Here is a 20,217-nt window from a genome sequence, read left to right as displayed (position 1 = left end):
ACAGCTCATAGAAGCCAAAGATTTCGGCCAATTCTGCCCCAAACACATGGGTAAAGATAATAAAATACACCATTTTAGTATGTAATGCTTCAGGACCATAGGTCAAAGGTCAGACATCAGCTTGCAGGTAGCATCTGGGTTACCTCGAATTTGATAAGCTGTCATAAGATAATAATAAATCATCATATATATGTTGTATTACACATAACAGTACTACAATGTTGCAGTAAAGTCTGGTTATTTTGCTACAGTAGACCAATGATGGTGCAATGTCGCAGCTGATAATGTTTCTAACATTTCAACATCTCCTTTATTTTCATGGTCTGAGATTCTTTGGGCTCATTTCAAGTTTTCCGTTTATTTTTGAGTTTTTAAGTCTGGTTTTCTTTGTTAACTCTTCAAGTTTGGATTATTATTGTATGTTGAGTTTTTGTTGACTTGTTTCTGGAATCATTTTTGTTTTGTTTGAATTGTTTTTGTGTCTAGTCTCTGTGCTTTCTTGTTGTCAAGTCCCTGTGTTTGTATTAGACGTGTGTTTCCCTGTTTGAATCCTTTCTGTTCCGTTTCATTTTGTCAGTCATGTGTCTCATGTACTCCAGCTTCTTGTCTTCTTACCTTGATTAAGTTCAGGTGTGTTTTGCTCCCCATGCGTTTCCACTGCCCCTGATTAGTCTATTTGTGTGTATATGTATACATGGTCTCAATTTCCTTTTATCCTTCGTCTAAGCATTTATTTATCTTGCCTGTGTTTGTTCCTTTGTATGCATCATGCTCCAGTTTCCAAGTTTGGATTTTGTTTCTTTTAGACTTCTTACAAACTTTAGACTCCTAACAAAGAGCTCAGATTTTTATTTACCTGTCTGTCTGCAAGTCCTGCATCGTTTTATGCATTTGGAATAATGTCCTTCAACATAAAATTGTGAAGAATATGTCATTATATAGAATATATAATATAACCAAAAGAAATCGCTATGCACAAGAAACAAGGACAAAAGTTAGTATTGGATGCCTGTTATTTAGAATGGTCACGATTCGTTTTTTACCAGCTGGAAGGGAAGCAAGGACGGAGGACTCAAGGTGGATTCAAGCTGCTCTGCAATGGTGTAGACCAGGAGTGTTAAACTCCAGTCCTCGAGGGCCGGTGTCCTGAAACTTTTCCATGTGTCCCTGCTGCAACACACCTGCATAAATTAGTAGTTCATAGTAGAACCTGACTGTATCCTTAGATGGGAACCCCTAACCCTACTGAGGTAAATGTAAGGATTTAGAAAACCCTTCTAAAAGTAGTTTTATTGCACCATGTTCAATAAATCATGAGCTGCTGTGACATGAATCAAATGGGCAAAATGCCACCTCAGCATTCAGTCAAATTCTAGAGTTTTGCTAATGACCTGCTAATTTTATTCATGTGTGTTGCAGCAGGGACACATGGAAAAGTTTCAGGACACCGGCCCTTGAGGACTGGAGTTTAACACCAGTGGTGTAGACAGAGAAATGGAATAACCCTAACCTTGAAGGAATGGCATGAGAATAGTGTTGTGGAGATGAAGAGGGTGTCAGACAAGAATGAGTTTAAAGCTAGAAACTGAAGTGTTACGTTAAATGTTGTCAGTCCCTATGCCCCACAGGTTGGATGTCAGAAGTGAAAGACAAACTCTGGAGGAAGTTGGATGAAGTGAGTGTCCAGAGGTAAGACAGCACACTTCAATGTACATGTACATGAAGGGAACGGCGGCGGTGTTGGTTAGGTCTGATGTTAAGGATATAAATGGTTTCGTGAAAATCATGGAAATGGCTGTGGTGAAGACACAGAGTGGAGGCAGGGACACACAGATTGACTGAATGCCTTGTGTATTTCAGCAAGACAATGCTAGACTACATGTAGAGCATACTTTTGTAGTAGAAGACTGCTGAACTGGCCTTCCAGCAATAATCAAAAAATACAACAAAGTCGAGCAGGCAGAATCTTGTTCAACAGCCTTGGCTTAAGTGGTTAAAAGGTTTGCAGTGACTGAGTGATGGAGGGGGAGGATGCATTTGTTAGTTATCTCACATGATCCTGTAAGTATGATGCCAGTAAGAAGAAATAGTATAAAGAGAAATAGTATAAAGAGGGCCCACATAGCAGAGAACAATGCCAGGAAGCCGTACTCTGTGCTGCGATTTGCCGAGTGTAGAGCAAGGTGGGAGCCCTGGGCCACCCCAGCCTCACTGAGGAAGGAGGCTCTTTAATCTAGAGAAGCACACATCCTCATCATCACAACATTTTAACACTCTTAAAAGCGAGCTTGGCTTCATCTCTGTGGTTATGCATCAGGTGATTTAATGACTGAAGTACTGGGACAAAAGAAAGTTAAGATTGGTCTTGAGGGATGGTGGAGGACAGTGCACGTGATGAGTGAGCCCGGATAAGCCATGGCCTCACAGTTGGGGCTAAACCAAGGTCAGCAATATATGGGGAGAATGCAGGAAGGTTTGTTTTGGCCACGATTCACACTGATTAATGGGATCTGTTCTCTGGACTCAACGTTCCTACTGTCTCTGGGGGTGGTCAGCACTTTGTTGCTTACTGACCCTTCAACTGCTCCCTCTTTCTGTCTTTCTGTGCCCATCCTGTTGACTGGGCCCCCCTTCGGTTTTCTGGTGAAACAAGGAGGAACCAGTCAGCAGATTTGATCTCTGCTGATGAAACAGGAAGGAACCAGTCAGCAGAAACACATCTTTTGGAAACAGTGAGACAAAAAGCAGCCCCTGACCTTCATCACATTATCTAAGAACAGCTCTAATGTCAACACCTATGCTTTATCTGATTATTCTGACCTGCAAAATACTAACAAACTACCTCCAGGGTAACCATTTACTCGCACTGCTTGCAACTCTAATCCAAGACATTTTCACTTGCAGATTTATCACTTTATATCTGCAAACGTTTGACTGTATAGCCCATATGCAACCTCATTTTTCTTAGGATGGTTACTGACTGAGTATTGTAAGATTAACAGGTGTCCAAACACAACCAATCACCTCAGCTGATGGGGCTTTTTCAGTGTTTTTCCCATTATTTTAAGCTCCAAATAACTGCGCTTCAGCTTTAGTGAGCGAAATACTAGAATTTTATACACTTCTGGTTTCAACTGCCTACATGGTAGTTACCAAAACACCAACAATGAGCCTGAAAAATGGGCTTTATGTATATCTCTCTCGCTCTGGATAACATCGTGGTAACATTATACGCCTTTGGAGCATCTTGAAGAGGATGTGGGACCTATGGAATCTTCAACATCCAAACAATTAGTGGCCCAGCGTTCCAACATTCTGAAAAAAAAAAACTGCTATCACAACTGAAGATTGATGATATATACAACACACATGCTACAGCAAAAGTGAGCCAAGACATCAAAGTTTGACACAAGGAGCGTTGAGTGTGACCTGAAAGATCAGGTCACACTTGGTACCTGGACCCTCCGTAGCCAGGTACCAAGACTACCCTCTGAAGGTCTACTAGATGATGTGAATGCAGCGTTACGGACAATTTCTACAGAGACCATCATGGGAACTAACCAGCTGATCTACACCATGGTAGCAGTGGTCACGGAGATGCTTGGCTACAAGATGAACAGCCAGCAGTTCCCTCCATGGAGAAGGAGCCAGGATCACGGTAGCACGGAGGGAAGTCAGCCAATTATCAGAGCTGCAGAAAGATGCAATGAAGAAAGGGGTGCTAAGAAATACAGCAAGCTGCCCATACCTAAGGCCTTGGAAACTGCCAAGCAAGGTATCACAGCTCATCTTGTACCCGGAAGGTTGCCGGTTCAATCCCCAGCTCTGTCTGTCTTGGTCGTTGTGTCCTTCACCTACCGCCTACTGGTGATGACCAAAGGGGCCGACGGTGCGATATGGCAGCCCCGCCTCTGTCAGTCTGCCCCAAGGCAGCTGTGGCTACAACTGTAGCTTGCCTCCACCAGTGTGTGAATGTGTCGAAAAGCGCTATATAAATGCAAACCATTACTATACTGGCCAGCCACTTAAAGAATTAGAGATAAAAGGCAGGAGAATAAAACCAGCTGTACTCACTCCATCTCAAGCACTGATGTTAAGATTTTTACTGGGAGTAAAGAGGGCGGGCAAGATTAGAAGGCCAGCTCAGGTTGAGCGGCTTGGAGACAAAGTTAGGAGCCAAGCTGAAGATAATTTGGACATATGTAGGAGGGATAGTGGATACACTGGTCAAAGGATGTTGACGATGGAGCTGCCAGGCAGGAGGAAAAGACGAAGCCCACAGAGAAGATTCATGGATGTAGTGAAGGAGGGTATGCAGAGTGTTGGTGTGACTGAAGAGGATTCTAGAGAGGGGGGCAGATGATCTGCTGTGGCAACTCCTAAAAGGAGCAGCTGAAACCGTAGAACCTCAAATCTCCCCCCCCTCCCTCATTTTATCAAATTTTTTTTACATTTAGAAGTTGAGATAGTGAGCATACAGCTCTCCCCTCACCCACCAACCCCCCCACACACACACACCAACACGCACGCACACAGAGTTACACAATTACACAAGAATGATGAGTCGAACACTTTCCAGAAATTCTTGGTAAAATATATTTTGGTCCAAAAGCTGATTTGTAAAAATACATGTGCAATCATGGAGTAGATGAGGCATCATACAGAGAGTATCACTGCCCTGTCACTGTTCAGGAATGCTGTTTAATATCCCACTGCTGTAAGGCTGAGCGACTGAAATGTAGTGTTTATATCCAGAATGTTTCACACGGTACTCTGGTCATCACTAAATCTCAAATACCATTACATTACACACATGATACTTCATAATCCTAATGCTACTGTGACTCATATCGGTCATTTTAACACACAAAATACTACACCAGGAGTCAGAATCATGACGGATGGGCTCATTCTCAGAAGCTGTTTTCATATTTATTTTACAACAACAACAACATCAAAAACACATGATTTTTTTTAAAAGGCAGAAATGATCCTTAAATATTTGCACCTTCATAAATCACCTTCAAACTACCGAATATCCTAACAGGCTAAGAGATGTGTGCAGGCCAAATCGTCCCATATGCTTTCTATTTTCTTCTTTCTGGTCGTTTAACTGTGACAACGTTGCTCTACACATTTTAATGATGAGAATAATGGAGGCTTTGGTGGAAATCAGCATTTGATCTGCTCAAACTGCGTTTCATTTACCTGCTCAGCAGCAAAACACTCATTCAAAGTGCAAATCCTGCTTTTATAAAGCTTTGATCCCACACATTTGGCACTGGAAATCAAATGGCATCCATATATCCATAAATAATAATATTCTTCAAGTGCAGAACCTAGTGTACTACTGCATTTAATACCAATCTTCATTAAGCTCACAGGGTGTAGGGAATATGTTTTGTTGCCGAGAGAACATCTGCCTACTGGCACCTCTAAACCTCATCAATGACAAAAACTGTCTAAGAAAATGAAGTTGTGGTTTTATCATGTATTTAAAAATCTATTTAAAAAAAAGAGATATACATCTTTTGTAGATTTTTTTTAACTAGGTTATTATTTTACTGAGCCATTTAAGATCAGATGGGGTGTATGCAGTCTGTGAGTTGACTGACATGAAAGCATCACTGCAAGTCAAAACTAAACTCTTCTGACTGATTTCTGTCTTTTCATGTGATGAAGTATTTCTCCTGATAGCAGCGCCTCCTTCCACAGAGCACAAGGGTTCGCTGAATTCTCTCGTGAGAATGATGCAAATCTTATGCTACGGCCTTCACAGTCACCAGATTTGAGCCCAGTTCAATAAACCGAGATTTGGGACAATTTTGAATAGCATTTTTGCTTGAAATAAACCTCATTGACATTTTTGGGGGGGGTATCTGTAAAGCAGACTTGATGTGGTGCCTCAAGTCTGCCTCAATCTGAGTCGTTACACTCAGATACTGATGGATCGTTCACACAGAAACCTCTCATCTCCAAATGTATCGTCAATCAGCAGTTATCGTCCAACCCAGAGATGTTAACCACAAGGTTACCTCTGTGGTGCTTTAGAGGTGCATATAAGCAGATTTTTGTTACTTTTGGAAAGAGCTATGAAACCCATTCCCCTCTACTTCCTTTATTCTATTTAAGCCAACATCTCCTATTTATTTAACACATGAAATTAGTGTTCTCATCTAATCCTCTGCAAAAGCAAAAGTTTAATCAATCTAAGTTAAGTTCACAGCTGGAAAACCAAAGTAAAGCAGAGGAAAGAGACATAATATCTGAACTTACACAGATGCAGTTTAACACTTTCAACACTGATCAACAGCAGGTACCCTATTGCTCCAGAGTTAATTCATTAAGTGTTAACATCTACAGAAATACATCTTAAAAATAAATATATGCATCAGAAGTAGTATATTATATTGCTACAACTTAAGTCTTGCCTCAGATCATCAACTCTAAAGAATGACCTGTGTGTGTGCATACTACTTTTAGTCTATAGTAGAAGACTTTTAGCTCTCAATTGGATCGACCTGTGGCAGTGTTACGCAAATATGTTTGAGATGAAATCACGAAACCTTTTGGCGTATTGCTCGGGGTGGACTGTGGAGATTTCAGCACCAGCCTGGAACACAGAGAGAGAGAGGGGGGGGGGGGGGAAACAAATAAATACATAACATTGTCAGTAAGTAAGTAAAGTAACATTTTATTTATATAGCACCTTTCAAGATAAAAATCACAAAATGCTTCACCGAAGCAGAAAATGGACCCTGAACTTAACAGGGAGACACTGCAGTTGGATCAGCAGGGGAGTGGCATGCGAGTATTTGGGATACTTTGTCAAAAGCCTAGCAGCAGCATTCTGAACACCCTGCAGTCGTTTCAGGGAGGCATTATAAGCAAGTAAACAAGGAATTACAATAATCTAAGCGACCAGCTTCATCTGTAAATTTCTCGACCTCCGTACGGGTACAGCAGAGTGTTTCGAGCGGCTGACAGCAGCCCTCCACCTCTCTTGTGCTACTCACCCCGTGTTTGACAGTTTTTGCTGCATGAGCGGCTTTCTTCTTGGTGTCATACTGCGTGAGCACGTCAATCAGGCCCATGAAGTAGACCTCCCTCTGAGGGGCTCCTGAGATTAAAAGGCAGAGAACAATCTGGGTTATTTTACCAGGCTTGTGGTGACAGCAGTAGTCACAGGTCTCATTTAAAAAGCATCAAACCAAAAGCTCCCTGTTCAGATATTAAAATTAGAACCACTACAGCTATATTATTACATTACAGTCATTTGTAAAAGGCTTTTCTTCTTTTTTTACACTGAATAAAAGAAAATCAACCAAATCTGAAACACCAGGCTCAACTTCCAAAAAGATTTCTTCAGGATCTAAAGTTGTCAGGGTGATATCTCCAGGCTGTTACACAGAACATGTTTCTCCTTTTCACAGCAATAAACAACAATTACAAGGATTAGAATATGACTTTCTTCAAAAATTATTCTCAAACAACAGACAACCTGCCTGGTTGGAGAAAACGGGTAAAAAGGAGACATTTCATATGCCACCTTCTGACATCTTGATATGACCTTTGGTAGTTTTCTCCAGACAGGAATAAGACAGGTAAAAAAAGTCACCGTCCTCTGTGTCATAGCCTTTAAACTGGTGCAGTAGTATTTGAACCATGACACATCCCATAATACTCACGCTCAAAGTTCGCCACACAACAAATCGCAGAATACAAAAACAAGTTAAGGTGCAAGTTTTAAACAGATGTTTATTTTAATCCCTAAATATTACACGACCGTCTCCTGCTCTGGCTCAAAAATGCTGGGAGAAATAAACCAGCTTGAGTGCTAAACCCACCCCCATGTACTTTGGAGCCTGGAGCTCATAAACTATTTATAGCACGACAGCATAATTTTGCATGGCAGAGACAATCGGCTGATTGTGAGGCACTGATTGATTCATCACACAATGACTCAAAACATGTAGAAACAAACGGTTGGTGTTGGTTTAAAAAATAAAATGAAGACAGAAAACAGTCACTGGTACTGGTTTGATCAATGCAGTCAGCTAACTTTCAGGTTTAAGCATCCCCTCCCCACCAGTATTCACCTGGGCAGCTCCTAACTGCATACACGTCCACGTAGGGGTCGAACTCCCCGGGCCCCAGAGGCTTGACGGAGGACATGTAACCAGCGATTCCCTCCGGAGAGTTGCCATAAGAGCCCACCGTAGGACCCGGTGCAAGGCCGTTTTCTGCCTCCGGATCTTCCTCTTTGACCTCTTCCTCACACTCCTCCTCCTCCCGTTCAGCTCGGCCGATGTCGTGGATGCCGAGCAGCAGGCTGTAGTCCATGATCTTCAGCCTCACTAGAAACTGAGCGAGGAGAGGACAGTGTTTTCTAAAAGGCTTTTATAACCAAGCTTAAAAAGAATACCTACTTCGATTTTCAAACTCTTAAAACACGATAGATCTGCAATTTCCTCATAAAACTGAAACTTCTCCTCCTTCACTAGTAATTTAAGTAAATACATTTAATATTTCCTAAACAGCAACAGAGGAGCAACCTCAGCAGGCTGATACTGCCACTGTGTGGCAGAGGAGAGAAACAACAACAACAACAACAAAACCGCTCACCCACCTCGACATCTCTGTTTAGCTTCTCCATGAACTTTTCCTTCTCCTCCTCAGTCACATAAACCTTCTGCATGTTGTTCCTGAAGTCCATGTCTTTGAAGGTAGGGAGCTCTTTGACCTTCGGGGTAAATTAATAAATTATACATCTCAGGAGGACTCTTGGCTTTGAGATAAGACAGAAAACAACATAATGATATGAAAAGAGGACAAAGGAAGAGGTTTCTTTTACCCTTTCTTTGTCGCTTGCTTCCCGATCCACCAGAGAGCCCTACAAAGAGAAACTGCTTTTAATATTACCACTGACACATCAAACAGAAAGAGTGAGAGACCATCTTAAAGAGCAAAACACTAAATTAAACGGATAATCATTTTGTTTTTCTAATAAAATCATGAATAAATTTGGACCATTTCCAAAATCTCAACTTGTGGAAACTAGCACGACTTCCTCATTAATTTGTGAATCACTGATGAGAAGCAGTGATTAAAAAAAAAAAGGTCAGACTGCCATGCAGTTCCTCTTCACCTTGAGGTCGTACTTCCTGTGCACCACCAGTCTGTGGCTGAACATGTTCCTCATGACCATCAGGTAGGTCTCCTCGCTGTCCACGGTGACGCGGTACATACCCAGGAACTGTGGCAGCAGCGTGTTCCCGTGACACTTCACTATGTGCTGCAAAGAGGAAATGACTGTGAATTTGCATGACAGGTGGAAAAGGAGGATTAATGTCAACGGCAGAAACAACTTCACAAACACAACGAACAAAAACTGAAGTTAAAGCTTCAAACATTCAAACTCTCTTTTGAAGCAAGAGCGATTAATAACTCTAGTTTCATGTCTGTGCTGGAGAAATTGAGATCAATGTCTCAATTTCAATTCAACTGAAAATTTAAATTGAGGGTCTTTGCAATGCTTCATATCGTCTCTCGTGGAGAAATGAGATTCATCATAAACTTTAAAGCCCTGACACATCATTATGTGTTGTACACTTGGGTCATGCTTGGTCTGCTCCTGTTTCTTACTGATCCATCCTTTGTTGTACCTACGCTGATTTGCATGCAAACATTATTTGCTTCTCTGGTAAACTTCCAACTATTTTCCGGAATATCGTCTTGGTTTGGCTGCCAAAATGTCTCAGGATAAAGTAAACTTACTCTCTGACCTCCCCCCCCGCTGGTAAGTAGCAACTGAATTTTTAAAACATGAGATGGAAACACATAAAAAACAAGCAAAAATATACTTGGGCAGTCATTAATAAGCCTGGCTGGCTCGCAAGCATGCATGGGAAACGCTGAAACTCGAAGTACTTCTTGTTTTCATCTGGTACTCCATCACCAACAAACTAAAGTTAGACAGACCTTTGCACTAAGACCGGTTGAACAACTTATTTCAGCAGCTGTGCATAACGGCAGCTTTCCTAAGAACAATATACCAAATGTGGTTTACAAAGTGTTTACTTAGGCATCGAGTTTCATTCACACATCAGTAGGTAGAGGACACGCCCACTGTAGTAAGATGACAGTGCCCATCATTTTTACTGAATTAACAATTGCTTTGACTTGAGAATGGGCCAAAAATCTAGCATCGATAACTCAAAAGATTATCAACAAACCCAAATGTTAACTTCACAAGTGATGGAGGCCAATTACTGAGTGTATCAGGGTCAGACTTTTAGCTGTGCTCAGCACTCGCTATAGCAGTCAGTTAAAATAGATGCTTCCCTGAGACTGGCCTCATTCAGTGTCCCATCAGACCAATAGATGCTCACAGTGTTAAAAAGACATCTCTCTTTGTGTCCTAACACCATTTTCTGACCACGAGGCTGTCAGAGGATCTGCAGCTTGCATACATGTGGATGCTTTTCTGTTCAGCTCAGCTATCTGCATGACTTTTATACATAACTCGATAAATGTTGTGTCAAATTCAAGTTCAAATTGAAGCCTTGACTACATGAAGCCTTCATATTTTACACTCACTTGATTCACTGTGGCACACAAGCATTTCAAAATTATGGCTAAGTCAGTAAACCGCTCCCATCTGTGTTAAGAAAAACTTGTAATGTGTACAAATGAAAACAGTTTGGAGGCACACCAAGAAAACATGCACCATAAGCAGTGGGATATAAAACATCTCAATGTGGTGGTGCCTCACCCAACCAGCCCCACCCTGGAGTGTATCTAGAGAACATTCTTAGATAACTGCATGAACAGGCGGGTGTACATGCATTCCTAATAAAGTGCTCATTGAGTCTACAGTGTGGGAGGTTAAAGTTTTGAAGGTGTTGTTAAAATTACTACACACACAGAAGCTGTGCTGTTAAGATTTACATGCAAAGTGATCACAGGCATCACCTTTGCTTTCTCCATCACCAACCGAAGCCAGTGACACATGTTCAGCCAACTGTTCATTATCACAACATTATCTAGCAACAAAGCTGGTGAAATGACGTGATGATCAGATGCGCACGCTTAAACTATCTTTTTCCCACGCTGTAAATAAACCAATACATGAAACCCCAAACCAAAATGCAAATACCTACCCAACAAACAAATATCATGAGTTTCCAGATTACTTCAAATAAAATGTTAATCTGCATTTCCAAGACTATCTGGTCAACAGATTGACTATAAACAGGCGCCAGGAAACATTTGGAAGCAAGAAAGTTGCCCATTCTCTGGATGCACATCACTGTTGTGCTGATGCTCTTTTTGACAGTTTGTTTTGCACTCTTTTGTTACTACTGGCTGACGAAGACACAGGACTACACTACTATGTGTGCGAGCAAATATAATGTAATTTTATTGCAATGCATTTAAAAATGTTGCTATAAAAATCCTTCTATTTTTGACCGTTTAGCCAATGAAGCCCATCGCATTTGTCGTAGAGCGAGAGGCGAGGTACACTCTAGACAGCTCACCAGTCTATCACAGCATCAACAGACCAGATCCTCAAGACAAAATCCCTACACCTGCCAAAAAACCTCACCCAAAATATTGTCAAAATTAATTTGAGTAATGCTAAAGTAAAGTCAAAGCTCTCATGCCCGGTCCAAGCGAACAAATGTTCTGCAGGCTAAAAATGTAGCACAGAAGTTAAATATCCTCCAGAAAACTCACAATAAACAAACTGATCTACAAAACAAACTAAAATGCAGAACGCACAAACAATGAGTTCATTCAGTGCTGAATGAAGTAAACGTCCTGAAACAGAGCTGCCATTTTCCTCATCTCCCTCGCACTTTTATGTAGGCTGCACAACCACAGGCTACACATTCCACCGAGAGCCCAAAGCAGCCAAAGGTTTGCTCAGTGGACTGTTTAGCCTGAAGTGAGATCTAGTTTTGAATCATCTACATGACTCAGCTCCACCAGGCCGAACGGCAAATGGCAAATAAAACCTGACGTAAACAAACAAAACAGGAAAGAAAGCATGTCACCGCTCTGATCTCCCCTTCAAATGTACTCTGATATTTACATGAACACAGATGTGGCGATATGAACATTTGAATATCTTTAATAAACCAACAATATAGCGTGTTTGTTCAGCCCTGTGCGCAAAGGTGTCCTGTGACTGTAACAGAAAAACAAACAAACAAAAAAAAACAACCTTGGCTAACCTTGATGATGAGAAATGCTTTGGTCTGCAGAAGGATATCGTCTTCCAGTTGGGCTTTCCGCCCACAGGAAGGTTAACGGCCTGGCTGAGTGTCTGAGAAACACCTTAAACCAAATCCAGGATCTCCATCAAGGATGATTCAAGACAATAAGAAATTATTTTCTTACTCACAGCACCAGCCTGCTGCCAAATCTATAAATAGTTGTTTTCATAATCTGCACGAAATGCTTACTTCCAGACCTCCAGGACAAATGCTTTTGTTTTTTTCAGCTGCAAAGGTCCAAATGAAGGAGACAGAAAATACGTGAAGTAGGACACGCGCAGCAGCAGACACACAGCTCAGGAAAGCAGACAGGAGGTGAGATGGACAGACAGACTCCGGGCTGACTGAATGAGCAGCAGGCAGAAAGGACTCAAGATGCTCATGGGGAGGTTTATTTATAGTTGCACTGCAGGATGAAAAAGAAACAACTGGGACAGTCTCCAACTTGCATGTCACCCTTTTATTAATGTCACTCTTCCTGCAGCTTCTCAGCAGATTACTGTTGAAGGAAACGTGATCTTTCAGTAAAGATGTGAGGTTAAAAGTCTCTTGATGTGCCCCTCACCCTATGACACTAGAAAAAGGTTGAAGTCTGACCCTAAACTGGATAATTGAAAGAAAATGGATGGATGGGAAAAAAGATAATATGAAGCAAGTCAGCCTTCGAATTGGTCTAACTTTGTTTTGACATGAATTTGCATAAACTTAACTAAAATTAGTGTTCGCTCAGCTGTCTTCTTATTATTAAAATCCAATACCTGTTCTATCAACGTTCAGAAAGGGCTTCTTCCTGTTTCTTCCTTTCACAATAAAAGGCCCTGACATCTACATTGTCTGTTTGACTCACAAACTAAGTGCTCAGCCAGACTGAAAACAGGAAGTTAGTGTAGAGCTATACAAGCATATTAATAAATACGGGAAGCCAGACAGAAAAGAGGAACTTGTACCATATAAGGAGTTGTTGAAACTGTGTGACATGTAAAGTACCAAAATAACACCTATATGAGACACATTTTATGATTCTAATGTTAGAGATCCTGCAACTGGCGTTGGGCTGTGCAGGGCTCTCTCTTCCGGAAGATGATTGAATAAAGAATTATAAATGTTTTGACCACTATGAGTCGGGTTTTCTCTGTTCTATCATGGGGATCAAAGAATCGGGTTTTAATAACATATATATATATAATTTTTTGTTTGTTTGTTTTTGCTAAGAATGTGTGTCACCAGTTAAATATTAACTGACATTTACAATATCAAATAAACTCTGTTCCTCAGAAAAGAATGTTTATGAATTCAATTTTGTGATCCACAAACAGGATGGGTTTGAAAAAGATTTAAAAAACAAAAAAAACAAAAACAAATCTTAAGCATTAGTTGCATAAAATAACTATATTCTCCACCTGAATGAAAAAAAGCACAAACACTGTCAGCTTAAAAACTCTCAGCTTTCACACAGAGATATCATTCGGCTCTCTCACTATCATGTCATAATCTTGTTTAACTCACCATTTTAATGTTCTTATTTTTTAATGAGAACAAGGCTTATTTAACAGCGCTGTGTTTTCAAAACTAGCTTGATCACAAAAACCAGCCCTCATAGGAGAGTCTGGACTTCTCTGAAGTAAAGGAGATGCAAAATTAACAGGCAAATGGCTGCGTGGGGATAGTACTGGCTGCTGCACGATGAGGAAGACGCAAACAAGAACAACTGAATTCATATCCTCATTTTTTTCAGAGTCAAATCAAAGGTTTATATACTTTTAAATACTTACTAGAGTATTTAAAAGTAGAATGGGAGCGAGAGCATTCAGTTTTCGGGCCCCTCTTCTGTGGAACCAGCTTCCAGGTTGGATTCGGGAGACAGACACTATCTCTACTTTTAAGATTAGGCTTCAAACTTTCCTTTTTGCTAAAGCATATAGTTAGGGCTGGACCAGGTGACCCTGAATCCCCCCTTAGTTAGGCTGCCAGGGGATTCCCATAATGCATTGAGTTTTTCCTTTTCAGTCACCTTTCTCACTCACTATGTGTTAATAGACCTCTCTGCATTGAATCATATCTGCTATTAACCTCTGGCTCTCTTCCACAGCATGTTTTTTGTATCCCTTTTATCCCCTCCCTGAGCCTGGTTCTGTCGGAGGTTTCTTCCTGTTAAAAGGGAGTTTTTCCTTCCCACTGTCGCCAAAGTGCTTGCTCATAGGGGGTCATATGATTGTTGGGTTTTTCTCTGTATCTATTATTGTACGATCTACTGTACAATATTAAACGCCTTGAGGCGACTGTTGTGATTTGGCGCTATATAAATAAAATTGAATTGAATTGAGGTATTTACACTTTCTAACAACCACGCTTGTTTCCGAGAGGCACATGTCGGCCGTAGCTCAATCTAATGAGAATATGATTTAGAGGCTAATCGGCCGTCTCCTGTCATGGCAGATCAAACCATACAACTAGAGTCACTTATTGATCAGTGACTCTCCCTAGTAATGCTACTTTTCTGCAACAAATTACTCTAACCATGCAACATCATATTAGTCACTGACTTGAGTGTGTGGATAGTGTTATCTCTGATACACCACAGGTATACATTGACTAATCTGCTCATCAGCATTTATAGGGCTGTACATCACTGACCTTCAGAGTGTATTTTTATTGAAACCATTTAACCAAAACCATAAAACTTGCAACAGACATTGCCATTGTTGTCTTGTTGATATTAGCTGTAGTCAATAGGAATGTAGGACTTCAGGCAAAACCACTTTGATTTCCACTGAACTCTTCACCAACTCTTCAAAGATCGCATCTCATCTCAAATACCTGAAATAGCTGCGCAGAGTTGTCACAGACCTGTGTTGTGTTAACTTTACCTGGCTGGACCTCATTTTCATTTTTGTTTTGAAGGAACTCTACACAGGCTTTCTGACAGACACCTGCAGCCATCTTTGGCTCTGCATGTGTTGGTACAGGAGGATCTAATCTCACAGCACCACACAGGCTTTTGTCTGTTTGTACCACTTGGGTTTTGGTTTTTGGAATTTCGTTTATTGTTAAACTTAGAAACTAACTGCTAGTAAATCTGTTTCTCATTGTTACCTAGATGGTATGTTAACACCTGTAACTAATCACTCGATCGTAGTTGAAGGAATTTACACCCATTTAACTGCCAGTGTTGTGCAAGTATTTATCTAAATATGATCTGAAGAGGCATTTGGACCGGAAATGGCTAAGTGCGTCAGACTTGACTAGAACTCGCGCAATGTAACGTGTAGTTACATTTCAGACAGGCTTTAGCTACTTCAGTTAATGACACTGGGGCGATCGTGGCTCAGGAGTTGGGAGTTCGCCTTGTAATCAGAAGGTCATTGTGTCCTTGGGCGAGACACTGTGAATGTGTGTGTGAATGGGTGGATGACTGAATGTGTAAAGCGCTTTGGGGTCCTTGGGGACTAGTAAAGCGCTATACAAATACCATTTACTGGTTCCACACAACAAGGCAGAGACCCTTTAAAAGTAACCATCAAACAACAAACAAACAAGCCACATGCCACAAACAAATGTGGCGTGTAAACTTATTAACAATAAATAAACTTTTTATCCTGCATATACAATTTTTGTCACCCAAGGCTTAGTTTACCAGACATGCCATAAGCCTAGCCCTAGAATAAAAGCAACTGCAATGTTCAAACCTTTCTTTTAGTGTTAGTCTTAGGTTTAATCCAAGTCTGGGAAACTAGCTGGGAGGATTTAAATACAGTTTTGTTAATAACAGGAAAAGCCAAAGCCTTCTGTAAGGTGAGCCAACACAGACTCTTAAGCCTCAACTATATGCAGACCAGTGCTTCCATGAAATTTAATCTCAAGCCAGGAAAACAAGGTAAATAATCTTTAAAAAAAAAAAGTTTTAAATGTCATAAAATACTATAAATAATTACACTTGGAAGAGAAAGAACTAAGAAAATAAAGCCATGGGATTTAAAAATGACGTGTGCTGATCAGAGTTGTAATTAAAGGTTTGGGCAGGCCAGAAAAGCTTTCTACACGTCTAAATGGCCTGCAGACATCACTAGTTTGGCTGACCTGACACACACACACACACACACACACACACACACACACACACACACACACACACACACACACACACACACACACACACACACACACACACACACACACAGCTATAACCATACCTGGTGATACTCTGACAGGATGTTGTGCATGTCTGCCACATCCTCGCTGGAGATCTGCTTAACCACCAGCGTCCGGTCATAAGAGTTAAGGAGCAGGCCTTCTCCCTGATCATCAACGCTGAAAGGTGGGCTGCGAGTCAGTGACACCTGGAAACGTCACACGGGTTAGCACAGGCACTCATCTTTAGTAAAGTACTAAAGACAAGAAGTAATTTCAGTCATTTTTTATGAAAACAAGCTACGATCATCCCTTATGGTGCATTCGCCCCAAACATGCAGTACCACCAATGAAAGCTCCGCCTCTCAAATGGCTTCAGTACAGCCATCCTCCATTTCTGATTGTCGGTGGTGCCAGGAGATTTACAACTAATACTTGCTGTCTTTGTGTAGCCCAAAGCAAATTCAGGTCAATTCTCTTCGCTGCGCAGACTGTTTGTACTCGAGCCAGGCAAAAACTTCATATTTGTTTTGAATGCGCCATTCAACAGTATCATCAGTGATCACCAGCCAACGACTCAACTTTACACACCTGATAGTCCAGATCCTCAATACCAAACCGTTCCCTTAGATTTCGAAAGACCTGAGGGCAGTATTCTTTGAACTTGAAATGTCCTGGGAGGTTTTCCCTGTGAGAGGAAGCAGTTAGGAAACTTAACTCATTCCAAGACAAACATGACTTATTTCTCACTAAATTTCAGCTCCAAAACATTTGTCCAGCTCTACAGTCCAACACAAACATCCAGTCTTATCACTGATTTATACCCCGATGGGTTTTTTTGTAGTTTCTCAAACGCTTCAAGGGGTCAGCAAGTTACATTTTCACTTGACTAGTTATAAATTTCAATCTGTTCCATGTGAAAATGTGCTCATTTCTGAGTCTTACTTGTTGAAGAGGTGGTTGTTGACTTTGATCTTAGTGTTGGCTTTGAAGTCATCGGGCAGCAGCATGACGGGAACAGGCACCTGGTTGAGATCATTAATCTGCAGAAAAAAAAGAGGCAATCATTAAACAGAATTCAGTGTCTGAAATAAACCCACAACTGACAAATATCATTTTGTTTTTACAAGCAATGAAAGACAACTGATCTTAATGTTACAATGGGCTTCACAGAAAGATTAAAAATGCATTAACCATTCAAAAGAAAATGATTAAAAATACTTGAAAATGACAAGAAACAAGCCAAATGAAGAGAAAACAAGTCAGGCAATAAGAAGAGATTTTTAGAAGAGATTTAGAAAACAAACATTTGTAACTCTCAAGCTGTAAGACAGCACTGTGGGGACTTGTCAGTTTTCTGATGTTGCACAACTAAAGCGGCTCATTAATCATTTTAAGAGAATCCAAAATGAGGCCATCAAATGTCTTTCATGTAAGAAGAGAAAAAGCACCAGATTGCTGATATCTTGGATTAAAGCAGCATCAAATGTTTAGTTTAAAATTACTTCATTACTTTTCAAAAATTTCTTTCAATCTGACACTTTTTAAAAAATATTATTTGTAGTTAAGAATGAGCTACTTTTATAAATGAAGTATAGAGTGGAGCAATCCTCTTGTTACTCAAAACCACAGGCAAACTTTGGGGCACAAAGTCTGCATGGATCTCAGCTAATTTGCTCTGTGACCTCAGCAAACACCTTCTTCATGACTTTATGGGCTCATTCACTAGTTTCAGGTCCTACTGAATAAAACATGGAGTGCGGTTTATAAATTAACGCATCCACCAATAGCTCCAAGAAGAAAATGCTCAGCAGCCCATCACGTTCATTGAACAGTAGGACAAGAATAAAAAGAAGAATAAGACATTTGAGCTGTAACGTGTTTCCAATATTTTAGTTGAAATTTAAAGGCTGTTATTGTTAAGATGTGGTCATTATTTGACAGCTGTGTCAGAGTTTCTGCATGATTCAGCACGTTTAACCTTCAAGTGGAGTTTTTTAGAACGTAACAATGCTTTCTACCAGGAATCTGTTCATTTACACAGTTCTATTTTTTTTTTTGTTTCTTTACAGGAACTGACCGATCAGTGTGGCAATACTGAAGGAAACCTGTGAGGTCATGTGCACCCCACCCACAAAGATGCACCTTTTGTATTTGTAAGCATTTTGAGATATGCACAAAAGATTTACAGACTGAGCCACATGCAGACTTTAAGTGAGGATCTTCACCCTATACAAGTCATCATACAGCGATGCTGGGATAGCGTGGAAGGAGAGACAGTGATCTCAGAGAGAGATTACTTTATTTTAGTAGTCAGCTGCTCAAACTTCCAGTTTTCATCTCATCAGTTCCCTATCCTTTATTTCTAGCGCCCCACCCAAACACAACAGACTAGAACCACCCTGATTTCCCCTGCTTGACACATTTAAAGGGGGAATTCAAACAGATCTTGAAATATGAACATTTTAATTTTAGGCTGTCAAAACACAGATGGTTTCTGTGGTCTTATAGCCCCGTATGTGCCAAGTTTGAATGTTCTTGTATTAATGTATACTTGTCTTTTATGTTTGTTTATGCCATTCATTCATCTTTTATGTAGAAATTGTGACAGGTGTTGTGACCCCTTCAAATAATATATACATCTGAAAGTTCATGAATATTAAACTACACCGGGAATTCTTTAGCCAGGATTTTATGTGAATGATTTTCACTCGTGAGAAACTTCAGCAGGACAGAATCACATTTACCTGCTTTGTAAATAAACTGTACGACTATAAAGACCTTTCAGCCCCGTGTGCCGCAAAACAAGTTCCCACCGTTTGTGCAGCTCTGTAAACATCCGTGTTCTTCTCCAGGTGAACGTGTACTGTCACTCAACCAGACGGATTTCGATCTAACACCCTCACCTGTCCGGGGATGTTACCTGTACTCTGGCTAGCTTTCATGCTAACACTGAGTTAGCACCAACATTAGCATTTAGTGATACGTTAGCTAACACCGACTCACCGAGTGATTAACGCCCCACATGAAGACGCTCAGCACGGGGTCGCTAGCCCGGAACACCTTCACCTTCTGCTGCACGAAGTGCTTCTTCTTCGTCTTCGTTTTGGGCGCCAGGATCACCATAGGACTGGAGGTAGCCCCCGTGTTACCGAGGGCAGCCATAGCCGCAGACCGTCTCCCCCTTGTGCCCTGCTCCGACTGGCGCTGGTGCGGGCGGTGACGCCTCTTCCTGACGGCTGCCGTCACCCGGAGCTCTCAAGCTAAAGCGGCTAACCTTCCTCGCGCTGTTCTGTCCAGGCTCGCAACAACTAAAGGTCACCAGACCCGCTCAGCTGGTGTCAGACTGACGCTGTTTCCCCAGAGCACCGCTTAACGTTTAAACCGAGGAGATGAATCATTACTAACTTCACCCAAGCGTGACTTCACAGGTCCATGTAATCACTGACAGACAGTCCACCACCGCCCCCTCGAGCCCACCTGTGTTATTATAGACCACGTGGTCAGTGTACGATTAATTTCTCCGTCAGTTGGATACGGTTTCTTAAAAACTGGATCATATCAAATGTTAATTCATCTCTGTCATAGATCTGAAAATGAGAGTAAATATTATCTTAATACTGATATATAGTAATGTGCAAAAGTCTTGAAACAGCCTTCATTTCTTTATATTTTGCTTCTAGGCAGCCAAACTTTAGAATAAAGTTTTTTCAAGTGGTTTTGAGCAACAGTTCTCCAGTTTTTCAGTCATTTTCAGAAATCTGAAAAAAAAATAAGACATCCCCACTTTTTCTCTCCTAGTGGCTCT

At 41.0% G+C, this 20,217-nt stretch overlaps 1 protein-coding gene across 1 annotated transcript; it reads right to left on the bottom strand.

Annotated features, from left to right (window-relative positions):
* Positions 1-4,580: 4,580 nt before the first annotated feature.
* Positions 4,581-19,876, bottom strand: pip4k2ca (phosphatidylinositol-5-phosphate 4-kinase, type II, gamma a). Its single transcript, XM_085259524.1, has 10 exons — positions 19,416-19,876; positions 17,355-17,452; positions 17,001-17,097; positions 16,472-16,618; positions 9,149-9,295; positions 8,855-8,893; positions 8,630-8,743; positions 8,100-8,364; positions 7,017-7,120; positions 4,581-6,613 (listed from the first exon to the last, which is right to left on the bottom strand). The coding sequence occupies exons 1-10, from the start codon at positions 19,572-19,574 to the stop codon at positions 6,533-6,535; spliced, it is 1,251 nt and encodes a 416-aa protein (XP_085115650.1). The 5' UTR covers positions 19,575-19,876; the 3' UTR covers positions 4,581-6,532.
* Between the last annotated feature and the right edge of the window lie 341 nt (positions 19,877-20,217).

This window comes from Mchenga conophoros, linkage group LG20, assembly GCF_057382185.1.
Source record: "Mchenga conophoros isolate Kocher_MC1m ecotype Shallow Benthic linkage group LG20, M_conophoros_male_GT1.1, whole genome shotgun sequence".
In the NCBI taxonomy this organism is placed as follows: Eukaryota; Metazoa; Chordata; class Actinopteri; order Cichliformes; family Cichlidae; genus Mchenga; species Mchenga conophoros.
This window is presented reverse-complemented; position numbering and strand designations above follow the sequence as displayed.

Excerpts from the sequence above, each read along its gene's own strand:
- pip4k2ca (XM_085259524.1), bottom strand. The coding sequence starts at position 19,574 with ATGGCTGCCCTCGGTAACACGGGGGCTACCTCCAGTCCTATGGTGATC. Across the intron at positions 17,453-19,415 it reads TGTGGGGCGTTAATCACTCG|ATTAATGATCTCAACCAGGT; the intron begins GTGAGTCGGTGT and ends TTTTTTCTGCAG. Across the intron at positions 7,121-8,099 it reads TGCAGTTAGGAGCTGCCCAG|GAGCCCCTCAGAGGGAGGTC; the intron begins GTGAATACTGGT and ends TTTTAATCTCAG.